The sequence below is a fragment of the Uloborus diversus genome, chromosome 6 (assembly GCF_026930045.1).
Source record: "Uloborus diversus isolate 005 chromosome 6, Udiv.v.3.1, whole genome shotgun sequence".
In the NCBI taxonomy this organism is placed as follows: Eukaryota; Metazoa; Arthropoda; class Arachnida; order Araneae; family Uloboridae; genus Uloborus; species Uloborus diversus.
The window spans coordinates 62351630-62378709 of record NC_072736.1 but is presented as its reverse complement, the minus strand read 5'-3'; the positions used below and the strand labels follow the sequence as shown (position 1 = coordinate 62378709).

The 27080-nt window shown below is 33.4% G+C and overlaps 1 protein-coding gene across 1 annotated transcript in view; it reads right to left on the bottom strand.

Moving 5' to 3' along the window:
- Nucleotides 1-14008, bottom strand: part of LOC129224062 (inactive tyrosine-protein kinase transmembrane receptor ROR1-like) — a 31672-nt gene extending 17664 nt beyond the window's left edge. Inside the window, exons 1-3 of the mRNA XM_054858463.1 lie at nucleotides 13902-14008; nucleotides 8616-8895; nucleotides 1259-1448 (exon numbers count right to left, since the gene is read on the bottom strand). Coding sequence (XP_054714438.1) covers nucleotides 1259-1448; nucleotides 8616-8895; nucleotides 13902-14008 — 577 coding nt within the window. The remainder of the gene's footprint in view (nucleotides 1-1258; nucleotides 1449-8615; nucleotides 8896-13901) is intronic.
- Nucleotides 14009-27080: the final 13072 nt, after the last annotated feature.

The window sequence follows — 27080 nt, the reverse complement described above, 5'->3', positions numbered from 1 at the left end:
TCCAGGATTTCCATGACCCGTACGAACCCTGAATTACAAGCCCCCCTCCACTTTTAAAGGTTCATTTATTTATTTTATTTTACAATTTAGAAACCAAAACTAGAAAAACAGAAGTGTCAAAATTTTTCAGATCATACTTATTTGTTTTACTTTGTATATTTGTTTACAAAACATTACTTAGCACAAGCAGTAACTTTTAGTTGATGTATTCATTGTTCAGATATTAGTAAATCAATTGTTTTACTTAAACAAGCCATACTTGCTTAATGATATTATTACTAAGTGTTTCACATCTGAAAAGGCTTTGGGGGTAAATAAGTCTAATTCATGTCTAAGTGTTTCTTTGGGGAAAGTTATGTACATAATTCATCAAAATCTTGAGAAAAACGTGAGTTAAACTGTTAGATTTGCATAAATTACCACTCATATGCTCTCAAAACCAGCCTTAGCAAATTTTGCACCTTTCTTTTTTTTGCTGCCGCTAAAAATCCTGTGGCTTTTAGTTTTTTTCGTCCCCTCCCCCTCCCGCCTTTTATTCCCAATCGCCTCCTCTGATTACATGATTCGGATTTTGCCAATTGGGGAAACGGAACTTGTGTGAATCAGTTTGGAAATGTGATGAAGCCGTCAAGGACATAAAAGTAAAGGCTTTAGCCCACCAAAATTAACCAAAATCACATCAAAATTGAATAACATAGTAATGCTCCGTACTACAAGATGTTAAAAACAACTGCAATTTAGAACAAATTTAGTCTAGCACAGTTATACACTATAAAGTGCTGGATAGCATATGTAACCATTCAGAAGGCACTTGTCATTTATAACATCACAAAGCCACGCCTTGTTTTAGAAATCCAACACTAAAAAAAATTAATTAAAAATTAAATCTTGGAAAAACTTAGTTTTTTTTTTTTTTTGGATCCATTTTTTTTCTTTTTTTTTTTTTTTTTTGCCTATAATTCTAAAACCTACAAGGGCTGAAAGTAGAACTTTTGACAAAACAATATAACCTGTTACAATCATGAAAAAGTCAGAACTTTTTAAATTTCAGCAGTTACAATTTTAAAAGCAACAACAAAGAATACAACTTTTTATTCTCAAAACAGCTAAAGTTTTTCAATGGATTTTACTTGGCATTCTTTTACACTTGTAACACTTTAAAAAAATCCCTGTACATTACCGTTTAAAGCAAAATAATCTATGACCAGCATTCGAGCTTAGTTGCGACAACAAATAGCAACCATATTAGGTAATTTACCTCGATCAACAACAACTGCATTAGGTATTCCCAATCGCATACAAGTCTCACTTTCCCTAGAATCCACAGGGGGAAGATCTTCACAGACTGGTAGGATTTGCTGCTGTCCAAGTAGGGGGTGACGTTTGGCAATTGAATATTCCATTCTACAAATCTGGCTCTCCAGTACTTCACATTCATCCCGACATACCTACATTAAAAATATATATACGTTTAAATCCACAATAATCTAAAGAATTTAAAAAGCCCAATTCATTTTTTCTGAGAAAGAAAGAATATTGACATATACTAAAATATGTAACGCTTTCAAAAACAAAACATAAGAAAAATTTAAATATTCCATAAAAAGTCATTTATTTAAAACCTTTAATTATTTACAGTGCACAAACTACTATACTACTTCTAAATGAAATTTTATTTGATATTCATCTGCATGAAAATTTGTTTTGCACCATGACTTGAAATCTAATGTTTTTAGGTTTTTAAAAATATAAGTTAAGTTTAGTTCTATGTAATAAGATAAATTAATTGAAAAATGAAATTCCTGAAATTTATATTTAAAAAAACAGATTTATGTTTGAAAAATTAAGGCTTCTTTTACTTAAAAAAGAATTACACATTTTTAACATCCTGGTTAGTATTAATTACCAGAGGCGGCTCTAGCATCGGACAAACCAGACCCCTGTCTGGGGTGGCATTTAGGTTTGAATGTCTAAAACACATTTTTCATTAGGGACAAACTTGTGTAAAACTATTTTGCAAACATAATTCTTTTTTTGCAGCTTGCGAGTCTGAAAAGTACGTGAAGGTTGTAGGTCTTCTGGTTCTCCTACGTTTTAATTGTACAGTAATTGCTCCCGCCCAACGTCAGATGGTCAAGTGCCAAGTTGCCAAGCGAGACAGCAGGGGTGCCTACATAGAAGGGGTCATAGCACAGACTGCGCCATTGAAATTTTTAAGGGGGGTGTTTTGAGGGGTATTTTTCTCATTTAGGGGGGTTTCCACAATATTGAGGGCTGTGTGCTCTTGCCCTTAGGAGGGCGGGCACCCCTGGAGACAGAATGGGTGGTATCCTATTACCATCAGAATCCTCCACCTGATTCTGGGCCCTAGGCCATGTGCTTTACAGCCCTATTGTCCAAGCCGCTCTCTTCAATATAGTAGTTTCGTCAATAGTAGTTTACTTGACAATTGTTTCAACAAGGGGAGCGGAAAGCTTTGATGAGCAATCTTTTGGCATTGTTTTGGAAGAGTTGTATTTTACTTCTTACCAGTAAAAAAGAAAAAAGAAGAAACGTGCACCACTGACACCACCATCCCTTCCATAAAATGGTGTTTTCCGTTTGAGTTGATTGTGTTCTCCGACACAATTTACCACAAACACGAGCAGGGAATTTTCAAGCAACTAAAAGTGATTTTTGAAAGTCCGCTCTGTATCTTTGTAGTTGAAGAACTGAATATCATTGGTTACTTACTGCAATTTAGCTCAAATATCATTGCCATCAGTGCCATTAAGCAAAGTAAAAAATTAAAGAATATAAATACATAGTATATATTTCGCAGGAAAGGAATCTTTCTTGTTTTTTTAATAATTATTCGTTTCTTCTTTCTTGTGTTGCAATCATAATGTTGAACAATCTTACTTTCATATTAATTGTGCATTTAAGAATTAATGTGGCAAATTTTGTTAATGTTGTTATCTCAGGTATGTTTTTTATTCTCAGATAAAAGTAATTTATGAGTGAAATTCTCAGATTCAAAATATTGATCTTAAAAATGTATTACTTTCCTTTCAACATAAATAACCCTTGAATATATGCTGTGGCGTCCCGATAGGAGGTCACGGAGGTCACTGTGACCTCCGAAAAAATCCTTATTCAGCAAATTTTGTTTGATGATTCAGCAAATTTGGAAACTGAAATGCGTAAAAAAAATTTTAGATACCCCAGTCATTTTTCATTAAATGTAGTTTTATGTACATACCCGCATTTTCTCATTGAGGAAAAATTTGGAGTTTCATTCAGCATATTGAGAATTTCCGTCCTCCTAAAAATTTTCATTTGAGGTGCCCCAGATAACAAAATTAGTATTAATGCTAGTATTAATTAGTTCAGTTAAAGTTTATTTAAACTACTATAATTTTTATGTTTTAATATCAACTCCAAAATCAACAATGTGTTGTTTAGCTCCTTTTTTGGGGGGAGGGGGGATTTACGAGAAAAGTTGACTAGAAAGAAAAGTGGCAACCCGATTTTGTACAGCTAGCAGGGCTGCCGAGAGGCTCAGCCAAGCCCCAGAGCAAAATACTAACTTGCGGGACCTCTACCAACCACTTAAAAAAAAAAAAGCCTGATGACTGCCTTCACCTCTTATTTACATTTCAGTGATCCCAAGTGCAACTTCTATACCGCGACATCTGCTTCATAGTAATCCTAGGCGTCATACCATGAGTCACTGTACACTACAGTGAAGAAACGAAATCATATTTGGTAGTTTTTCTTCGTAAAAAATATAAAAAAGCTAACCAGTCTAATGTTAAACAACACCTTGACACCAGGATTTCAGCTGAGTTCAAAAGTTCTATAGCATAATAGATAAAATTGAGGAAAAAGGTTTAGCAAGATGCTGAAATGACACGTTCTCATCTTTCAAAAGGCCTTAGTGTGCTTCATCTCCAGTTGAAAGTTCAAGTCCAATTTCCTTTATGATATCTTTAACGAAATACATACAGTAGCTCTTTATTTATTTACTTTAATGTAAAATAAAAAAAATCTTGAATTATATGCTTACCATTAAAAAAGCACATGTTTGGTTTTTAAAACGTTGCAAGTCCCCTCCTCCCAATAATGCATTGATTGGTGGGACATAATGCCCATTAAAACTAGGTATTGTTAAACTAGACAGTAATTTAAACATCTTAGCTAAGATTTAAAAAAAGATTAAGTTGATTATGGTCATGCTTGCTTCCTATTTCGGATCACGCAGTTCCTTTTTTAAATGAATTATGTATTTTATTTTAGCTAAAAAGTGGAAATACTTTGAATCATTTACTTAATTGAGATAGTATTTTTGCATTTTGCAGAAAATGCGACAGCAGCGGAAATTCAACTTGATGCTTTGAAAATTCTTGATGCCGTTCAATTTTTTTTTTTTTAAACGTATATATAATAAGAGAGAAAGGGGGTTCATACTCTATTTGGATGAAAAAATTCCATGACTTTTTCATGACTTCATAAAATTTTTCATGACCTTGTTACAAGAAGGGAATTACTATTTAACATCAAATTTGCCAATTCTTTCAGAAAAAAGCATTAGCAAAACTCCTACGTGAGTGCCACTACCTCATCGAAGCACTTGTAATAGCAAAATTATTAGTGTACACCAAAAAATCTATTGTTATTTGTCTTCATCACATAAATTTAAAATCTCAAAGCAAAGTAAAATTACAGTGAATGGAATATAATGATTCTTAAATGTCTCTTAATTTTATTAACAGGCAGAAAGATAATGAATGGGACAAAGGTTGAATGAGTTACTATTGAGTTTCAATAGATTTGTTCAAAAGTTGCCTTTTAATGTCAACTGCGCATTTAACCATGCACATAATCTGACAGTAGTTTCGTTTTTTAAAGTAAAGCCACCTTCTTTAGTAGATTCATGTTTCTAAACCATTTGTACGTTGTTGGTTCGAAACCAACATGTATTTGTTTTTAAAAAAAACTTTTAGTAGTGAATAAATTTTCTGATTCATAATTACTTGTTAACTTATTTGCACATTTTTAAATGCATATAAATTAATAGGTTCAGAAATTCCAGAACATTGTGTTTGATTCCTGAGATTGAATGTAGCAGTGAGTAGCAGGGATTAGTTTTGCAGGCTGCAAGTTGGGTACTACTGTTTTAGAGTGTACTAGAATTCCCCTATTTCTGTATCCCAATGCCTAATTAAAGATCTTTAATTTCTAAAACCTTCAACAATTTAAGATAAACTATGATGAGTTTAATAATAAAATAATAAAGTTTTTACAAGTAATGGAAAACTCGGATGCAATTAAATCTCATTTTTTGAGTGGGCGAAATCAAAAATCTGCAAGTTTGATTCTATTCGCAACTCCAGAGCTCGAATATGCTACCTTGCGGATATTAACAAAACTGCCGATAAAACTAAAACATTGCGTTTCACATGTTCATTTTGGATTAAACAAACAGTTTGTTATGCGTATTTTTTTTATTTGCATAATTCATCACTTGGAATCGTCATCCGCAACAGCGTAACATCAAAAATATCTGATATAAACTGTGAGTACACATTTTATTTATCTCGTTCTGAATGAATTTGAATAAATATCAGAATTTCAATTCAATGAAAAAAAGCGGACTTAACAACATTGACTGGATACTAGGGCCATGCTGAAAAATTACTCTTTTCCTTAACCTAATTCCACATAAATGATTTAAATAACCTTTGTTACTACAGCATCCAACTGAAATGGACAGTATGCAAATAAATTTTCTTGAAAATATTTATCGCAGAACAGATTGAAAAATCCAGAAAGAACGTTAAGAATTTGAACAATAAAAAATAAAAGTTTGGAATTTTTATCGCTAAAATATCACGTCAACTTTACTTTATTGCTCTGCAAAAGCTGTCATTATCGGTGGAAGAGTTTCGCCAAAAATCTGTTTATAGGGTTATGGTTTTAAAATTGTGTGAAAGAATAATGTATCTTGACAAGATTTCGCATATCAGTTAAATCATTTCCATGACGAATGAATTAAATGCATGATGATTTCTTTTGATATCCAATCATATAATCATAGAAATAAATTGTCTAGTGTTAAATGCTACCTCTTGACAGTCTGTCACGTATGTGCACTATGTAACAAAAATGTCAATAAATGCCGTAATGTCACAAAAATGTCAACCAAATGAATAAAAAACAAAAAATCATGCATGCGAACAAAAATTTCTGTCATTTCCTAAGTTTAGAAGCAATTTATATATTACAGCGTGCGTTTGTTTTAGTTTTTTCATTCGCCATTAGACAGTGACTGCAGCGCCCCCTATAGTTTGTTGGAGTTGCGAATAGAACATATAAGAAGTGCTGAAAATAATGGTAAATTAAAAATGAGTAATGGTCCAAGTAGTAAAACTACATTGCAAAAAAAGACAAGTGGCTGCTACAGAAGTGGATGCAATAAGATTTCAAAATTCAGATCTGTTTTTGGGATCATTCAATTTTTCAGTTTTAATAGCTTTTATGTGCAATGCTGTTAAATCACTCAAGATTTCTAATGCTCTCTTAGCTACCATTACTTTCTCTTTCGTCAGGACATTTTTCCATGACTTCAAATAAATTTCCATGACTTGGGAAGAAAATTTGAATTTTCCATGGCTTTTCCAGATCTGAAATTTGCTAATTTTTTTCCATGACATTCCAGGATTTCCATGACCCCTACAAATCCTAGGTTTAGATTTCTGTTTGGAGGGGGAGGGGGGAATGTCATTGACATTACTAGCATTGCACAATCAATTTTGAAAATTGCATTGAGTGAGGAAAGAGAAATAACTATATGAACCGACAGTCATAAGTGCAACATTCACGAAGGTTCTCCCCCCCCCCCCCGATAATGTTTGAAAATGTAGTTCTGAAATAGTAGTTTACACGAACACTGGTAGTGTTAGGAGGAGGAGAGTTTCAGGGACTTTTATGAAGGGTGTAGTAGGGCTTGTAGACTCTGCCTTCAAAAGTTCTCAAAATTAAAGTCCTAAAAATGAAGTTCTTGACGATTTTTAACGAGGAGTGTGGGGGGAGGGGGGCTCTCTAATTCTTCAAAAATCGAAATGAAATATCCTCAAAATGCCGAGTTGTAAACCATCTTTAAAAGTTTTGGAAACAGAAGAGGTTCAGGCAACCTTTCCATGGAATTTTTTTTAATTTGAGGTCCTAAAAACGCAATTAAAGGCCTGTTAGTAAACATTAGGGAAAGGGTTTGGATTTGGAGCCTCTCCGCCGAAACATTTCAGAATTGAAAATCTAAAAACGAAATTTTAGATGCGTTTTTATGATGTGGAGGGAGAAAGGATTGGGGATACTCTCAAGGAATTTTTAGAAAAATAAGGTCCCAAAAACAGAATAGTAAATTATTTTTGATGACATGGAGAAATGTTCGGAGAACCTTCACCTGGTACTTTTTTTTTTTTGAAATTTAAGTCCTAAAAATGAAATTTTATATGATCTTTAATTATGTGAAAAGGGCAGCTGCCATTCCTGATTTTTTTTTTTTTTTAAATCCTAAAATCCCATTTCTTGGCTATTTTTGATGAAGTTAGGAGATGGGATGGGGTTCAGGACTCTTTCTGGAACAGTCCCAAAACTAAGTCTAAAAAATGTAATTACAGGAATCTTTCAGGATAAAGGCTGGGATTTAGAGAATCTCTCACAGAAATTATTTGAAATTAAAGTTTCAAAACCGGAATTTTAGATGATTTTAGATGATGTTAGAGGTAGAGGAAGGTGAATTTGGGGCTCTTTCGTGGAAAATTACAGGGATGAAATTCCTTAAACCAAAATGAAATATTATCTTAGAGGATGTCGTGGGATAAGGTACTCTGGTATAGGGGGCGGGGGGTGCAATCCTTTAGCTCTTCTCCTGGATTTGCCACTGTGCTCAAGTATTGATACTACTCTAAAATGCTATTTTTCCCTATGTATTTTAATTTTTAAACTATGCAGTGACATTTTTAAATGTAGGGATAATATCGCAACTCCATAAGAAATGCTTGGGGGTCACGACCCAAAGGTTGGGAACCCCCTAGCGTGACGTCACCCAACCGTGTTCCGAGCCCGGGAAAAAGGCGAGCGCTGTTTGTCATATTGTCTACTGGTCGTCCTCCTTCCCAATAGAAACATCTCTGCAAGATAGCCCCCTAAGGAACTGATTCACAAGCACTTGATGCTGTGAACATGCAGATTCTGAATAATGGGCTAAAATGTTAAATGAGAGATGTTTTTGTTTTTCCAACACCGAAAAGAAGTTCAGTTAGCAGCATATATACTCTGAATATTTTTTTTCCTTTTGAGGAGAAAAGGGCTTTTGGGTTTCCCTCCCTATTTTGATGAAATCAGATCAGACCTGACGCATGAGCAGATTGGCGCTAGGTCTCAGCTAAGGAAAACAAACAGTACATATAAATTCTCTTTTATTCATTTGGAATTAAGTCAAATAAGTAAATAAATAAAATGCTATGTAAAACTAAATTATTTTTGATTCCTAAATGTGAAAAGAAATTAAAAATTATTTTGAAATAGCCGTACACGTGAAAATTTATTGCATCAAAATCAAGTCTACGTACTTGTCGGGGTGTTCTGTCGTTGTCATCGCAAAGCGGGAATGCAAATAAACACAGGGATGGAATAGCGTACTTGTGACACTGGGCAGAAACATCATGAGATGTAGCAACTACAGTGAAAGCAGCAGCCAATTTTTCTTCCATACGTCCCAAACCCATAGATGGGTGCACATACACGCTGCGATTCCCCAAATACTGCACACAAGTCATTCCTCGATAAGGTTGACACAAAGCACCATCAACTCCAGGATCACTACTATGGGAATGTGATTCCTCTGGAAGACTATAATAGGAGAAAAATAATCATCGTTATTATATAAAACTAGAAAGTCGCCCGTCATGGTATGACGAGTGAAAATTACTTCTACTCTTCTATATTTGAATGAAGCAATTACCTGTTTAGTGATATTTTGCTAGTTGAAAATGTAACCCTAACTCTAGAGGATTAACCCTAAACTCCCGTAGGTAGCGTTCATTGCTGACCACTTTTTTGTTTCTTCATTCCCCCAAATGAGTCTTACCAGTAAAACAACCAAGTTACCGGATCGAGTTCAGGCTTGTCACAATAAAGCCTTTCCCAGCATGTTAAACATTACCAAAACATATTATCAAATTATCATGCCGTTTCGAGAGTTTATTGTCGAAACATGCGGATTACACGATCATCGGCTATTATTTATATGAGGATGCAAGGAAAGGCCTAAAATTTCAACTACTTTTAGAATGAAACATTCTAGCCAGGATTCCCGATATAAAGCGAAACTCAGCAAGTTTCTAACTCTAATTTCAACAGAGGGGGGAAAATTTCTCACCCACATTTTTTCCTCTAATGAGAACCCTGATTCTAACAATATACAACATATAATTGAATGGGTGGCGGGAAAACTGTAGTATGTTGAAAGCAACAACTTTTCACTGCAGTCAAAAAATGAATCTGCTTAGTGCAATATATACTAAACAGGCGACTGAGAGCAACATAAGTTTTCCCATTCAATTATCTACTCACTTGACCACGCGAGCCACAAACCAGGTTTGTAACATACAACGTTCTACCATAAATTTTGAATACTTTATTTACAAGAACAATGCCAACTATTGCATTCTCTGACCGTGTAAACGAGCAAAAATTTTCCCCGCCAACCATTCAATTAGTCACTTCCTTTTTTCAAAGCAAAATTTTCTCTTCGACACTCATGAAAAACAACTAGATGTTAGAAAAATCAGTGGAGTATCTATGAGGGGACAGACAGGGTAGGGATTAGATTTGACTTTCTTTGCTATTACAAGAGTAAGCTGAGATATGAAGTGTTATATTACAGAAAAAATCATACAAGGAGATAGCACGAAGGGCCGAAAAGTGAGCTGTGATTTATTCGGCCTGTAACAATTTCTACTACATCTGAGCCCTCAGCTTTGCATCATTACCACACAAAATATTTCTTAAAATTTTGTTTTAAAGTTGGCTTTTGTTATGACAGAGATGTCAACCTTAGAGAAGCAATTTGAAGAGCTTCTGTGATGATTTTAAAGAGCAACTCAGAGTTCACAGGGGCCAACGCCCCCTAAGAGCAAAGGTGTAATTCCCTGAATTAGAAGCCCACTCCCTAAAAATGAGAAAAATACCCTTAAAAATTTCAATGACCCAGTCTGCGCCATGAACCCTACTTAGGTGCCCCCAGCAAAATTTTATTGCAGAGTTGGGTTTTGGACTGTCCAAAACTAGTTTAGGACAGGACAGGTGGTTTTTACCGTCCAAAACTGTCCTAAAGTATGCTAAAGCTAAAGGGGTGTAATCTAATTAATTTGTAATGCATAAAGGTATATATTAATGAGGTTTAATTAATGAATATTTTGTAATATTTCTCTCCAAAATGTTCATTTAAAAATATCTTTAAACAAATTGCCAATAACTCTATTACATAAAAACTTCTTTATGTAGTAACAGTTGGTAGAGTTATGAAAGGAAATTTACAACATTACCAAGACACCTAATTTCAGTTCCATTTATAACTCAAATGAATGTCATTAAATGTGCAATATTTAGGTCCAAAAAAAAATGCTTAGTTTTTTTAATGGCTTTTGAAAATAAGTTTTACGTGATGTTTTAATAAAAATTATTTTTTAAATCAGATAAAAGAATAAGAAATCGATGATTGAACACTTATATTCTAAAACTTATGCTACTCTTTTTTTTTACGTTCATATTTTGAATATAATACATTCTGTCAATACAAAAAATTTTGATTTATTAAAGTCAAGTCACTGGAATGCTCTCATTGAATAAAAATATTAACTTAATTTAATTTTGACACATTTTATTCTTTCTGTTAATATTGTCTCACAAAATTTAGTTTCTCAAAAAATAGTTTTGGGCAGTTTTGGACAAGGGTTTTGAACAGGATGGTAAAAAGCTTGCCAAACCTGCTTTGATTTGCACATGCATAAACATAGAGAAATTTGGTTACTATTATCAATTAAAAAAATATAAATAAATGAACTCACGCATACAAATTGAAATTTTAATCAGGAATTCAACTTCTATGAAGCTAGATTAAAATCAGCTGCATAAATAAGTTGAATGTTGACATTGAATAAATGCTCAATATAAAACATTACTTTGATACATTTATTGTGTTATTTATGTTTTCACACATAATGGAATTTCTCTAAAAATACAGTTTTGGACACTTTTGGACAGGACGGTAAAAACCAGGGTTTTTACCATAGTGTTCAAAACCTTGCCAACCCTGTTTTATTGATGTAATAATCGTTAAAACAAACTAAATCCACTTATTTAACAGATCAACTTAAATAAGTGATTTTAGTTTGTTTCAATGACTTATATAATAACAAGAGACGTACCGAGTACTCGGTAACTACTCAGTACTCGGCCAAATTCTGATCAGATACTCGGCCAATACCGAGTAGTTGCAAAAAATTGAATATTGTCCAAAACAGATGCTAAAATTTATAAAAAAAAGAGCAAGCATTATATTCTGCAATCATTTACAATTGAAATTTTTAAGTCAAATTTAAATTTTAGGAATAATGAAGTGTGTAATGCTTCAATGGAATTAATCTTTATTTTAATCTTCCCAAAGTTAATAAAACTTATTTATTAAAAATTATGCAAAAAAGGTAAGCATAGAAAATATGGAATTTTTATATTAAAAATGGATTTTTGCTACAAACAAAAATTAGTTATAAAACAACGTTAAAAATGGGGGGGGGGGGGCAGAAACACGTGTCTGCAGAGTTCCTGCACAATTTGTTTTATCTGCTTTTAAAAATTATTTATGTTTGGCAGACTAGAACTATAATTGATTGGTATAGAGTGAAACCCCTCAAAGGCGGACAATTTTTAATTCCCCAGTTCCAATGCAAATAACATTATTAAACCCCTGTCCTGCGGACACCTCTCTATTGCGGACAAAAAAATTGTCCTGTCAGGGTCCGCATTAGAGTGATTTTACTGTAATTTCTTTAATTCCAACTTGATTAATCATACCTTTTATTTATTTTTAATTTTAAAAATAATTTTTTTGTAAAATTTTTGATGCAAACAAAATTTTTTATATAATGCGTAATTAAATTTCAGCAGGAATTTAGTTTTAAAAACTATTATATGGACAAGGAGGTCTATACTACTATTCCAACAAGTTCAAAATTCATCACATGTGTGTCGGTGGTTCTTTTTAAAACATAATTGGAACTCAGTAACTCGGTACTCGGCCAAAGTGCTGCTCGGTACGTCTCTAATAATAACAAGGACAGATGTAAGGGAGGGGGATGGAGGCAATCGCCCCTCCCTTGAGGGATCCTGCACCGGCAATTTTCCCAAATTGAAATCCTCTTTTAGGCGAACTTCCACAAAGGGAGAGGGTTTCTAAAATTCCCCACAAATATTAAAAAATTGAAGTTTTGAAATTAAATTTTAAACAGCTCTTTTTATGGAAAAAGTTCGTCCAACGGAAAAACCGGGGCTCTCCTTGGATACATCTCTATATTTTAGTACTTTTGGACGAAATACTGAGGCAGCCCCCCCCCCCCCCCAAGCATGAAAAACCAGATATGGTGTAAGAAAGTAAGTTGAAAAATCAATCGCCCTTTCCTTGAAAAAGTTCTGGATCTGTCCTTGTATAATAATTTGAGACAAGTAAATCCTAATAAGTAAAATGTTATTAAAACAGTTATAAACACAATCAATATCAAAATCAGTTCATTTGTTAGGAGTCACCACAGACGCAGAGCTTAGTTTGCATACGAACTCACAAGAGCTGAGCTTTAACTTTAAAATTTGTGTGAAATTAAATATTTTTGCCTTTTTGGTAGAAATTAAGCCCTGCACAGTTGGATACATACAAACTTATAACCTCTTCTTTTATGTCTGAACTAAAAATACAGTTTTCATTTGTTCTCCCACTGACAAATTACAAACCTATTAACCAGGGGTGTAGTCAAGGAGGACATAGGTGAAGTGTCCCCTACTTTATAATTCTTACACCAGCAAACACCCCCCCCCCCCTTTATTTTTGAAATTTTTACACAAATTTCTTCTTAATTTTAAATTCTTTTAACTTGTGCCAGTGTTTGCAACAGCCCCCCACCTTCTTATCAGAAACTAAGACACTGCAATTACTATACATGTGTCTGTTATTTGAGTATTTCTTTCTGGATGTTGCCTGAGTAGCTGAAATACTGTTAAAAGAAATCGTTGATAGAAAAAACTTAAACCAAAATTATTATACAGCTCCACCTAAACTGTAAGTTCCGAAGCTTCGTAAACGTAAAGTTTTAAATCTTCAAACTTTGATTTCATCTCATTGGCATACTCTAGCTAACTTTTACGGGATGCATGGATACGAGTCCATTACACAACATTTATTGAAATGTTCATTACAATGTTTAAAAAGTACCATTTTTTAAATACTTATAATTAAAAGTAATAAATGTTCTATTCTTTTCAAATTTTATAATTGTGGCTGCTAAAGTGCGAGAAAAATTCTTCCATATTTAAAAATTCGTTTGTATACATTCAACCACGGGGAAAGAAAGGGAAAACATGGCAATTTATGAAAACATTGTTATACATTAAAACGAATACAAATCATATTAAGTTACTATTTAAAACATTAGAAAGGAAAAGTACGTTCTTTGGCAACCGAAACAGATGAAACTGAGAATATTTATACTGAAACATTTTAATATTGATAGAAAGCTGAATGAAATTTAGTTTTGAAACGTTGAAAATAAAAAGTTAGAAAATATCAAGATAGTGAAAATACACACCTGGTATTAAAATCATCTGTCAAATCTGTTGAATTTTCGTAAGCAAAAGAAAAGTAAAAGGGAGAAAAAGCTAAAATCAACAGACCACAACACAGCGTCGCCGCCATGTTGCAGACAACAGGGTGGAGCTAGGGTGAGTTGAGTTGTACGGCTCTGTGCATCGCGGAAAATGTAATACACGGAGACGTGAAAGATAAAATTTGGTTTCGGTTTTATTTTCTTTATTATAAATTCATAAATATTACTTGGCTAAAAGCATTCCTTCAATAACCATTAAACCACTGACAGATTCTTTGTTTGAAAAATGAGTAAGTAATGCAGTTAGTTAAAAAAATTTAATTATTTCAAAAATACAAAAAAAATATTTAAAATGATTTCCAACTAATATCAGAAAAGAGGAAAAAATGTCAATGAAAATGCAAAAGGAAACAGATTTTTGAGCAATCACATTGCTAATTGTTCTCATTTGACTGTTGAATGATGTCTTTTGATTTTAAACCCGCCGCTCCTCTAGCGAGCACCGTGTCCATGTTGCGTCCATTTCCTACATAGACAAGCATACACACACACACGCGCGCGCGCACAAACATACACGCCTACATACACACACATACACTCGTGATTGTAAAAAACATAACTTGAATTCAAAATTTCAAAATTCAGTTTTTTTTCTTTTGTTATGTTTAAAAAAAAAATAAAAAAAAACAGGGTAACGACCCCAGTAATTGGCACTTTAGGAGTTTGTCCTTTAAACCTACCTCTGTTTTAATTACTTAGAAAAAATATATTAACTTGCAAATATTTTTGTATCAAAGAATGTACATCTGTGCATCTATTTAGTTCCCTATAAAAGCAAAAACATTTGAATTTATATTTTTATAACAATATGTGTATAAAAAGTTAACAAAATCACCAGTAATTGGCACCTGATACCCCAGTGTATGACACCTTGTGATTTAAAAAATAAAATTAAAAAAAAAAAAACACCTAACATTAACACATTAACCCGATGATTCTAAGGGATCATAAAAAACAAAACGATTCTCTACAGTCGCAATATCTGACTGTGATGGCCAAACATATGTTTTTTATTGTTTCTCTTAAAAATTTAGATAATAGAACCCATCTCAATAATAGAACCCATATAATATTGTTCTGCATATAATATTGTTCTGCAAAAGAATCATAAATCAAGCTCGTGACATATTGCACAACAAATTAGTGACTACAAGCACATGTGTCAATCACTGGGGACTAGCAAAATTGAAGAAGCACCACTAAATGGCATCCATCATTAATTCCAAAATGCAAAAAGGGACAAAAATATACTTCTACCCACTCAGAATAACACCTTTTAACTAAACAAAACTTTTGAAAACCAAAATTTAAAATATATTTTAAGTCAAATTTTAATGGAATGATGCGCATGCTTTCCTTAAGCCAGAGAAGCAGCTTTTGCGACAAAAATGGCTGATTTGACACAAATCACAATTGCTTCTCTTTCCTATGCGCTGCTACCATTTAGTAACACGAATTGAAGTTATAATCTTTAGAGTAAAAGTACATTCAGTTGGTTCATAGCCTTCTACTTTTAAAAGATTGGATATGAATCGTATTTTTAGGACATTTTTGTCGGAAGTGAATCATTGGTGACCTGCCAATTACTGGGGGTATTACCCTAGGTGTCAGCAGATTTTTTTTTTTGAAGGGATTGAGGGGGGGGGGGGGGGTACAATGCTCAAAAGTCAAAACCCATTCTAATTCCTTCATTTCACAATAAATAATGTAAATACGATATTTTTCTGCACAATGTGTCGCGTTTTTTCTCGTTCTTCAAAAAACAATCAAAAACAAAACAAAATAAGTATAGAAATAGAGAACATGATCTACACATTTCCACACACTAGCGGGGTTAGGCCAGGCCCATCACTTCGTATTAAGATAAAAATCTGATTAATCAATTTATTAATTACTAACGGCCCGTCCCGAAAAATACTATCTATCTTAAATAATTATGATGCAGGTACTTTTTAGTTTAAAATTTAATAATAAGCAACATTTTTTTATTTCGTTTTTATGAGATTTGAAACACATTCATTCACCTCATTTCATGATCAAGAGAGACCAGTATATGGTCCCCAATAAGTAATAGAATCTTCATGTGTGTGACGTTGTACTACCTATCGTAAAGCTGTACGTTTGAACTTCAGATTTGATGATGGTGAAGTTATAAGAAATTTTCATTGGAAATTGTGATCATTTAAATTGGAAAATTAATTATGCAGGGACCATGGGGATGCAAGGAAAATGAGCCAACTGATATGCTGCTGGTGCTGTAAGAACATTAATCTTAATCATATTATTCCGTAGTGATTTTATTTGATGTCCAATTCCATTACACAGATTATGCAAACTAAAGTTGCGCAATAAAATTTACAAGTGTTCGAACAGTGGTCGAAATTCAATCATATTCATAAATGAATATTTGAGAAAACTTGTAGGAATTTAACTATTTCCAACATTTTTATTTCTACTCTTACTCATGTTTACTGCATATTGGGAAACATACAATTTTTATATGTACACACAATACCAAGTAGTAATAATTTATATTTCAGTTTTACTTTTTGGTTTGTTAATTTCAAAATAAATGGATGAAAGGGGATATTTGGGTAATGGGGTCGTTTCCGAAATTTTAAAAGTCTTTTTTTTCTGAAAGAGCATGCTTAAAAACATGGGTTTTAACCATTTTTTAAATAATTTGAAAAAAAAATGAACAATTATTTTAATCGGGGCGCAGATTAAAATTCATTTTTTACGCTTATGCACATTGTATCAAAAGCGATGACTCTTCTCTCTTTCTTTACTCTTGACTCTACTGTAAAATTTAGATCATACGTAAAACTTCTGCATGAACAATATTTCTTTTAAAAAGTTTAATATTATTGAGAAAGTTGTTTCGATTTCTGCCATTAGAAATATAAAATTTCAAACAGTCAAATGAACGAATCCTACTTGCTACATTCAAAAACACTGGACGTCGCAATAATAGAGCAATTTTATTTAAAAAAAAATCGTGTTTGTGATTTGTTCACGGTTTAGAGGATGACTGACTAATGCACTTTTCAAAATTTTTGATCCCTCTCACCTTTGTCACAAAGTTTCACACTTCACCATACCCACTCTTCCCTTTGCCACATGTCACACTGCTTTCATAAACATCCTTATCTATAAAAGGCTTGATGTCATTCTCCCCATTGTATGTCCCTCGTGTCATTAATTTCCTCCTCTTGTCACGAACGGTTACAATTTAATGAACCACACCTTAAAGAGGGACTTCATTCGTAGTCAGCTCCTTGCAAATAGATATTTATCTACTCTTTCACGAACGCAAAAGAAAAATATTTCTCGCCCTGGCATTAGTGCCAAAAATTTGACACCAATGGATAAAATTCGCCAATTTCACAATTATGGAAGTCTTCCTGAATGAAATGATACCTCAAAACTCCTTTAATGCGTAAAACTTCTGTTCAAACGATATTCTTTGTAAAAGTAGGCATGACCTTTGCAGTTAGAAATATAAAATTTCCAGCGGTCAAATGAACGAACTCGACTCGCGGCAACATATAATTGTCTATGCGAAAGCACTGAACGTCGCAATATGCCAATTTTATCAAAAGTTTCACTTTGAGATATGTTTGTGGTGATAGCAAATACAGGTATTATTGGGTTTCCCCCCCCCCTCACTCTGGAAAATGATTTATTTAAATGTTAAAGTCGCGAAAACATAATCAAACCGAAAATATTTTAAATGCCCGTAGTTACCCAAAAAAGCCTCAATAATAAAACCAAATGCAATTATTTACGCTCTAGCAAAAAGTGACAACATATAATATTTTCCAGCAATTTCTTCACGCTATGTCGCGAGAAAAAGCAAATAAAAATGAATTTTTGCTAACTTATAATTGCTTTTAGAGCTTTTTCTAGTCAATATAGCGGGTTTGCGTTTTCGCACGGTGTAACCGGGTAAAACGAGTTTCAAAGTATTTTTCACGAGCTTTATAATTATACCAAGCTCGAAGCACTAAAATGCATTTTTCGTGTAGAAAAAGCGGTTTAAAAAAGGAATTAAAACTTAATGTTTCACGCTTCTAACAATGAATTTCAACAATGGAAAAGAGATAAAATTAAAAATTTTGAGTTTCGCTAACTAAAAAACGCTTATATTTTTTTTCTAGTGGATTTAGGTTGTTGGACCTTGGGCGTCCTGACAATTTCCTCGTTAAGAGTATTTTTTAAAGAGCTTTCCAACCATATCAAATTCGAAAAAAATGGACCATCCGTTTGCGTAGAAAGAGCCATTTAGGACGAAAATGCGTTTTTTATTAATATCTCCGTTAATTAGCGTTCGATTTCAAAATTTTTTATCGACGACACTAAAACTCAGCAATAGCTACTGAACAAAAAAAAAAAAAAAAGAATAAAGGAAATCGGTTCACAAACACAGGAGAAATCGATACCGAAAGAAAACGGCTTGCCTATTAATATATAAAGATTCGGCTATAGCCTTTAATTTTAATAGCATAAAGAGAACTCCGGAGGAGTTAGGGAGCATTCATTAATTGTGTAAAGGTTCCGTGGGGGAGGGAAAGATGGAAAATCTCCACATATACCCTTACTTTGGGGGGGGGGGGGGATCAAACTCATTCTTACGTAATATTTTCCAAGCATGGGCGGATTTATGGGGGATCAGAAGGGGGTAATGCCCCCCCCCCCAGTTTTGGAAGTACTTTATGTAATAACAACACATCTTCCAAAAATTAAAAAAAAAAAAAAAACATTATTTTTCTTTTTTGACTAGTTCAGAAAGGCATGGGTGTATTTATAGGAGGGGGGGGGCATAGACGGCAATGCCCTTCAGTTTTGGGAGGACTTTAAATAGTAACAACACATCTTCCAAAATCTTAAAACAAAAAAAAAAAAAAAAAAAAGATTATTATTTTCTTTTTTGAGTACATAGTGCAATAAAAATGAAGAGAATAGCGAATGTCCTTTCCTGATGGGAGAAAAGAAAAAAAAAAAACATTAAATACAAATAGTACAGCTGGCACTGGGGTGCTGAAAATATGCCTAAATTCACTATTTTGGACTGAAAACCATTTGGGCAAGTATATAAATGAAAATACAGGCTAAACGAGCTATGCATTCAGCGGCAACACTTATAATAATTGACGATTATTTTTAAATTAGAACCTCTAAAACAAAGGCAATCCCCCCGTTCTACTTGTTATGATTTGTTTTCTTTCTTTTCAGAGTGTTTATTTTCAGTTTGCATGACTTCAAAAACTAGATATTTTGTGTTGTTACAGACGAAAGATTTTGAAGAACCTTCTGGATTCACACGTTCAGATTGGTAAAATTGTAAAAATCCTTTAACCGTAAAAAACTGACGAATTTTCGTAAAAATTACAAAAATCTGCTGGTAAGAGGGAATTACATATAGGGCTGGATTTGCCTCTAAGATAAACAAGCTACAGCTTCGGGCCACTGGTTTGAAGTGGGTCCGCAACTCGGAAAAAATTGCATGATTTGTTCCTTAAAAAATGGAAAGTGCTTGAAAAAACTAATTTCATTTTCAAGTGCTTGAAAACCGTGAATATTTGGAAACGTGTGGCTACAAACCTTAAATTTTAAAATTTCTAACAAATGGTAGGGGGAGGAATGCCAAAATATGTCAAATTCAGCACCTTGCTACATCCTGCATCAAAAGTAAAAATCATGGTTCTTACTTTTGTAAACATATTACTTGAAATAACTTTTTGTGACTCACATGTTTTATATCTTGCTATTTATTTAATCAATTTATGGTATTTTGGAAATTCTTTTGTATGGATTGCTTTTATCTTACTTCTACTGCATATTGTTAATCTGTTTAGCCCAGAAAAAAATGATACACCACCTCTATTCCTTTTTGTTTTCTGCACTGCTAATAATTAAAAAAAAAAAAAAAAAAAAAAAGGTTGTTGTAATGAGAAAATTCTATAGTTTATTTTTTCTTTTAAACTTAAAATAGCTTTTTTTTTTTTTTACAAAGTTTGAATAATACTGTGCAACTGTATAATCTAGTACTCAATTTCAGAGACTGGAAAGTGCAAATGAGGTGCCTTAATCATTAAATGTTCCAAAATCTTTGAAAAGAATTGACGCAGCATAGCCTACTAGGGCTCTTCTGTCAAAACGCCAAATGTAACCAACCAAACCTTGAAAATAATTAGACAACTCTTTGAGACTCCTTAGCAAAGTGTGCTTCTATTTTATTTTGTATCAAGTATATACATTATGAATTGTTCTAATAAGTAGTATGTTACTCTCATGTTACATCTATATATATAAAAATCTCTTGTCACGATGTTTGTTCGGGGTAAACTCCGAAACTACTCAACCGATTTTTCTCAAATTTCATATCTATGTGTCATTTGGTCCAACTTAAAAGATAGGATAGTTTTTATAATTTTTTATTGCAAATTTCATATTAATTATGCAATAATAGTGTGAATTAATTGTTTAGTTCTAAAAATTCTTAATAGATGGCGGTGTAAGTTAATTAATCGATATAACTCTAACATCGTATGACTTACTGCTAAAAACACAATGACAAAAAATTTAGAAATGTTGCTTAGAATTTCCATATAACGTTTTGGGATATTACAGGTTATTATTCACTTCCTGAGAAAATCACCTATATTTTTCAAAACGTTTCCTTGAATTGCTACAAATTGCAGATTTCACACCATTGAGAAAAATATTTTTCTCCACCAGTATCAAGATTAACTAAACGTATTTAATAAGTGTATCGGTTTCGGAGCGATTATGGTTCGTCCAGATTGATTCAACACCCAATGAGTGCGAAAAGATATCTGGATTACGAAGAGTTGCAGAGGAGTTACATTCGAGATACTTGCTTGAGAGTCTGTCTTCGCGTTGGCAATGCGTGCAGTAATGCTTTGAGAGCTTTCTTAGAAAAGCAGGAAGGTTCCAGGCTATTATACTAAACCTGCGTTAGGCTTCTTTGAAGGTGCCAGAATCATAACTGCCTTTAACCAAGAAGACTACTGAATTCTTCAAAAACATTCAAGGTTAATTTTAGGAAGGTTAATGAATTTAAGCGGAAAACAATTATTTTCTTTATTTTGTTCCCCAAGAGATTTTCAATAACAATAATTCTTGCAAAGATACGTTCGCAAAAGAAAATTGCAGTGACAATTGCATCGTCAGGCATTGCTGCTACTTTTTTTAGATGGTAGACGAACAGCACATTCAGCTTTAAAGTTGTCGATTAGATATTCATAACAAACAAAACGCAATGTGTAACCTTAAAGGAAAAAAAAACGTGGAATGGCTATAGTGTTGCAAGAGAGTGAAATTAAAATTTGGGATAAGTGTACTATGGCTCATGAGTAAAAGCATTCATTCGAAGCACATCATAGGATTGTGCAAGATTTGAACGGCAACGATAAACTTTTAGGCGAAATTGTCTGAATATTGTGTGAGAACTTCCGGCAGACATTACCAGTTATTCCGATGTAATCAACGCATGTTTAAAACAATCGTTTTTATAAGGTAATGTCGAGATAATGCGATTGACCATGAACATGCGAGTATAAACGCAAAATAATCTAATCCCACAAGTATTTTCTAATCAATTGCTAGGTATTGGAAACGGTGAAACTGAACTGTATCAAAATATACAGTACAACAAATAGCCAGACAAATTCTACACTGCCGTTGAGACAAAAAGTAAACTTAATTGAGAGTCTATTCCCAGATATTTTTTTTTTTTTTAAATCATAATTGCCTCTGTAATCGCGCTGGTTTTCTAGCAGTTTTGTTTTCGGTAAGCATTCCCGAACAGACAGAAATATTTGTGGATCGTCAATTGTCGACTGTCAAATACATATCCTGATGTTGTCGCAAATTGTGTTTATTGGTCGCGCAAAGTCATTGGGAGTTGACACTTTCTAATACAGGTTTGACATAAGGAGAAACAATATTCTTCAACTGTTTAAAACAATTTTGACGACATACTATCCAACACAATCATCATTTTTTAAGGAGAAACTATATAACTTTCACGTTTGAAGACGTATTGCATCAAGTTTAACAAACATACAAATGTCCAAATTCAGATTTTACACCAGAGATGAATATGAAGCTTTAGTTTAAACTGAAAATTTTGCATTTCAACTTCAAATTTGCCATTTAGTCATTATGATATGCCATCACTTGATAGTTGGACTAGAAAATTAAGTGTTTCTCCCATGGACACAACTACATGTAACCAGCTCAGGTATGGAAAAACCATCAAACCTGTTCGTGTTAGCAAAAGACAGATTAACCAAAAACATTGTGAACAAATTAGTACAAAGATAATTTTCAATTTTACTAATTTAAAATAATCGAAGCAATAGTTCGAAATCAATGTTATCTACCTTATTCATAAAATTCCACTTTTATAGCTTATCAATTTATGTGGTATAATTTGTAGGGTCATTGATTAAAAACAATTGTAAAAACAATAGTTAAGGCTGACATGAATAAACTGTGCATACAAAATCTGTATATTGGTCAGTGCTTAATTTCAACATTCTGATGCTTTACGTACCACTTTCAAATAATTTTGCACCATTGGACGAAGTAAGTACACTGCAAAAAATTTTCGAAACGTTTCTGAGTATTTCCGGGTAACGTTTCAGAATTTCAGTTGTTTTTATCTACTTCTTGGAAAAATCAAGTATCATTGTCAAAAAGTTCTCTGAATTGCTACACGTTGCACGAATGCAGTTTTCTCACTGTTGTGAAAAATATTTCTAGCTTCCAGTTCAAAGATTAACTGAGCGTATTTATAAAGTGTAGGGCTTCTCCGCCCCTGTTGATTAAGTGCTGAAAGGGAGCAAATAGGTATGGACGACGTTGCTTCGCAAGAATTGCAGGCGAGTGCAATGCGCGATACTTGCTTGCAATTCTTGCTTGACTTCGGCCATGTTTGCAATATTGCTGATGTAACTTTCTAATTAAATCAGGAAGGTGCCAAGCGGTTATACATACCTAAGTTTTCTCTTATTTTCCAGAAACATGACAGGTTTTAAACGGGAAGATTTCTGAATTTTTCACGAGGCTTTAAAATCAACGGAACTTTCTCCAGCTGTGTTAAAAATATTAATTTGATCGTATAAAAACAATGAGTAAAAAATTATTTCTATTCTCTGCCACAGCAACGCGTGGCTGGGTCAGCTAGTATTTTCTATATCTGTACAGCATTTCTTTTAAAATATTAACTTACATCACAAAGCACATTTAAATCATAAAATTTTTTTAGAAAAGTTATTTGTCTTCTTTTCCCCCGAGATTTTTGTCTGTCCAATTAACCCTTATAATGCTTCAAAATGCTGAAGTTTATATCCATTTTACAAAATTTTCCTCCTGGGGAGAAACCCCCGGACCCCTAAAATTGGAGATATTTTATATCCTACTTAAAAGGGAGCCTTGCGTCACTCTCTTGATACCAGTCACCTCTTTTAAGGTCAATTCAAAAAGGACAGCATGAAAACACACATTAATGAAAACGACACACACACACAAAAAAGTAAAGCATAGCCTTATGCATCACAGGAAAACAGACCAAAACATGGGGGGGGGGGGGTCAATTTAAATTGTTGCTGAAAAAAAAAATCCTGCCCCCCCCCCCCCCCCCAGGAACTCAGTCTTAAATCCGCCTACGTTTCCAAGTTGATATTTTATATCAAAGTCGCGCAGTCAAGTGGTTTGGCAGGTGTCATATTTCATTTGCGTCTAAAAGGTAAAGAACGTATTAGAAGGAGCCGTTTTTAAGTTGTTTTGCAAATAATTAATACTAGTGTAAAATATAATAAAAAGTATCGCACTTAGTAAATGGCATGTTTTATTTTTTATTAGGATTGCATCATTTAGAAAAAAAAATGTTGAAAAAACTTTCAGTCAAGATTTTAATTTTTAACCGACTTCAAAAAGGAGGCGGTTATCAGTTCATACCGTATGTATGTTTTTTTTTGTTTGTTTGTCCACTCACAGTGTCGCATCTAGTGAACCGATTTTGATGATTTTTTTTTTTTAATGGATAGGGGATGGCTCAACTTAGGTCCCATTACTTTGTTTGACCATATTTGTCCTTTAGAAAAAAGTTATGGGCAAAAAACAATAAATTTCATGCAATTTCCCTATTAAATGATTAATTTTAAAACCCATTGTTATGAAAGTTTGGTGCCATACGACAGTAACATTAATAGTAATTGTAATGATAATTTTGAATGAAGGCTTCTCTGAAGCAAGCATCAAGCTTCTTCAGGGGTGATATTTCGATAATAATCGGGAATCTGGCGCTGTCGCCTCATTTTTTGGCGTAAACAATTTTATTTTGGTAACCTTGCTGATTTATAGAACCCTATGTGAATTATCGAAATCTTCCCTTCTTCAGTGCTATTGCTCCATAGTGGGGGTAAACCTAACCTGGAAGCGAGGTGATGCAGTGATTAGGCTCTGCTTAGCCTTCACAATGCTACCATTAGGTTTGCCTCAACTACAGTAGTATTTGTTTCGTTATCATCTATGCCAATAACAAATGATGGGAGCTAAGTAAGAAAATAAAGAATTGCATCATGAGCAACTTAAATGCTGTGAAATGTAAATTAGTTAGGAAAAACGTAATACTTAAATGGTTATAATTAAATTAACTACACATTAATTCAAAAGAGGAACAAAGATAAGTTTTTAGTGCCTATCGCTTAAAGTTTAAAGCGTGTTTATAGTTTTTTTTTTAGTATAGAGCATTTTTATGAAAAAAATAAGGTGAAGTTTCGTGATGGTAACTTCTTACTATTTCTGATATACCTACATTTACACTAAAAAGAATGAATTAAAAAAATTTTGAAAAAAAAAAAATAGAACCGACTTCAAAATTGCTCTAAAAAGTGAAAAATAATTTTATTCTTTAAACACCATCGATAATGCTTTTAAACATAATTTTTGAAGTTGGCGCAAAAACGATAGATAAAATCATTCACAGCCATAACTCAACTACAACGTTAAATTTAACCAGGTCCAGTTTCTTCACTACGTATCACATAAATTATGCATTGATGACAACTTATTTGAATAACGATATAAATGTTTCGTTCGTAACTTTGGATGCTTTTCTGAAAAAAATATGAACGAAGCATGGTTACACTGGATTTTACGTTTTGTTTTTGCGCCAACTTCAAAAATTATGTTTAAAAGCATTATCGATGGTGTTTAAAGAATAAAATTATTTTTCACTTTTTAGAGCAATTTTGAAGTCGGTTCTATTTTTTTTTTTCAAAATTTTTTTTAGTAAACATTTTTTTACACGCAAAAGGTTTTATAAAATAATAGTGAATTTAATAACGATTCCAGTGATGTAAGATTCGTTGTTTTATTATTTTGAAAAACGAAATGGAATCAAACGTAAGAATAGTGGGGAGGGGTTTGAAAAATCTTACGTACCCTTAAATGGGGGAGGGGGTCAAAAATTGCCAAAATCATCCCTACGTAATTAATGAATGGCCCCTTAAGGGCGTTACGGAATTCACGTGCATGATGCACAGCATTGTTGTAAAAAATTTTGTCCTCTCTCACATACACGTGTAATTTTTTGCCAAAGAGTCTTGGTTTCCGGATAAACATTCAGGATCAAGTCATTTTAGAGAGATATTCCCAACTCATCTATTTTGATAAGATATCCTGTACCGTGTGTTTTTCGGTTATTTTCTTACAGTAAAAGACTCTAGTAATACCACAATCTCCTAAACGGGTTCTTATAGTTTTTCTTAAGATACAGACACAGAGATTGTAATGGGCTACTAAGAGGAGACGACTTTAATCAGGCTTGAAGTCGGCACGTGTTTATCTAGGACACCACATGAAGAGCTTGGTGAAAGACACCCTCAAATACAAAGGTGACACCTCTCATAATTTTGTCTACACCTTCTATAGCCAAACGGCGGTATCTCATCGAACATTTGTCCTCCCAAGTTCTCCCAATTGCCATTTTTTTCTTGTGGAACATGCGGAGATTATCTGGAGGAGATATTAAAAGTAGTTTAAATGTGAAAAGGTCAGTTTTTCTACCGCTAAGTAAAGTCCCGGCAGTTCCGTTAAAAAATATCACAAAAGCCTGCTGATCGATTTTTGACTACTGTTGCATTCATTGAGTTTTTCAGTTCCACCGGGTATGCCGAGAAAAAGTAATTTGCATTCTTTTCTAGAATTAGAATTTCGTTTATACACAGTAGAAACAATTCAGAAACGTTTCTGGAAAATAATGTTCAGCTGATATGCCCAATTTCTGCAAGGAACGTATCTTGCAAAAAACAAAAATGTTTTCTACTCAAAAGTTCAGTAACCTTACTGAAATTATCCTGGATTACTTCTGAAGACTTCGGCAACCTTCCCGGTTAAAACCAGTCGTGTTATCTGGAATCTTAAGTAGGTGTAATATAATGGCATCGCACCCTCCTGCTTCGCCAGAAAAGCTTCGAAAGGTTTTTTGCAATCATGGCCACAGCACACTGTCAAAAATGAAACGCTCAATTTTGACGATTCGGCAATCCTCGAGCACTATTTCGTTATTTTCTACGATCCTTTCGTCACCGAATCACGTGATATTTGACGAAACCAGAAATCCCAAATTTTTCACGAAATACAGTCGGACCTCCATATATCGAACTTCCATATATCGAAATTTTCTATGTATCGAAATCCTAGCACATTTCCATGTTCATTACATAGAAAATTTGTTTCTATATATCGAAAAAATCTCTATATATCGAAATTTTTCTTGAGACATTCGTAATTTTTTTTTCCCCTTTAGACTGTTTGTCTCATGAAAAATGAAGGTTAGGGAGAAAATTATGCTCACTAAGGTTGCTATGAAACTCATAAGGAATCTGGGGTTGAGGGGTGTGAAGAAATGTCGTTGTTCCGTTCTGGAGTTCTTAAATTCCGTCAAGTTCATTTCAAATCTTAGTTGTAACCAGTAACACTGTAAAATCAGTTTCAAGTTTGGTTATCATTTCTATTAGTCTTTTAGCTTCAGTAAAAATCATTCAGATTAAGTAGATTGGTTTT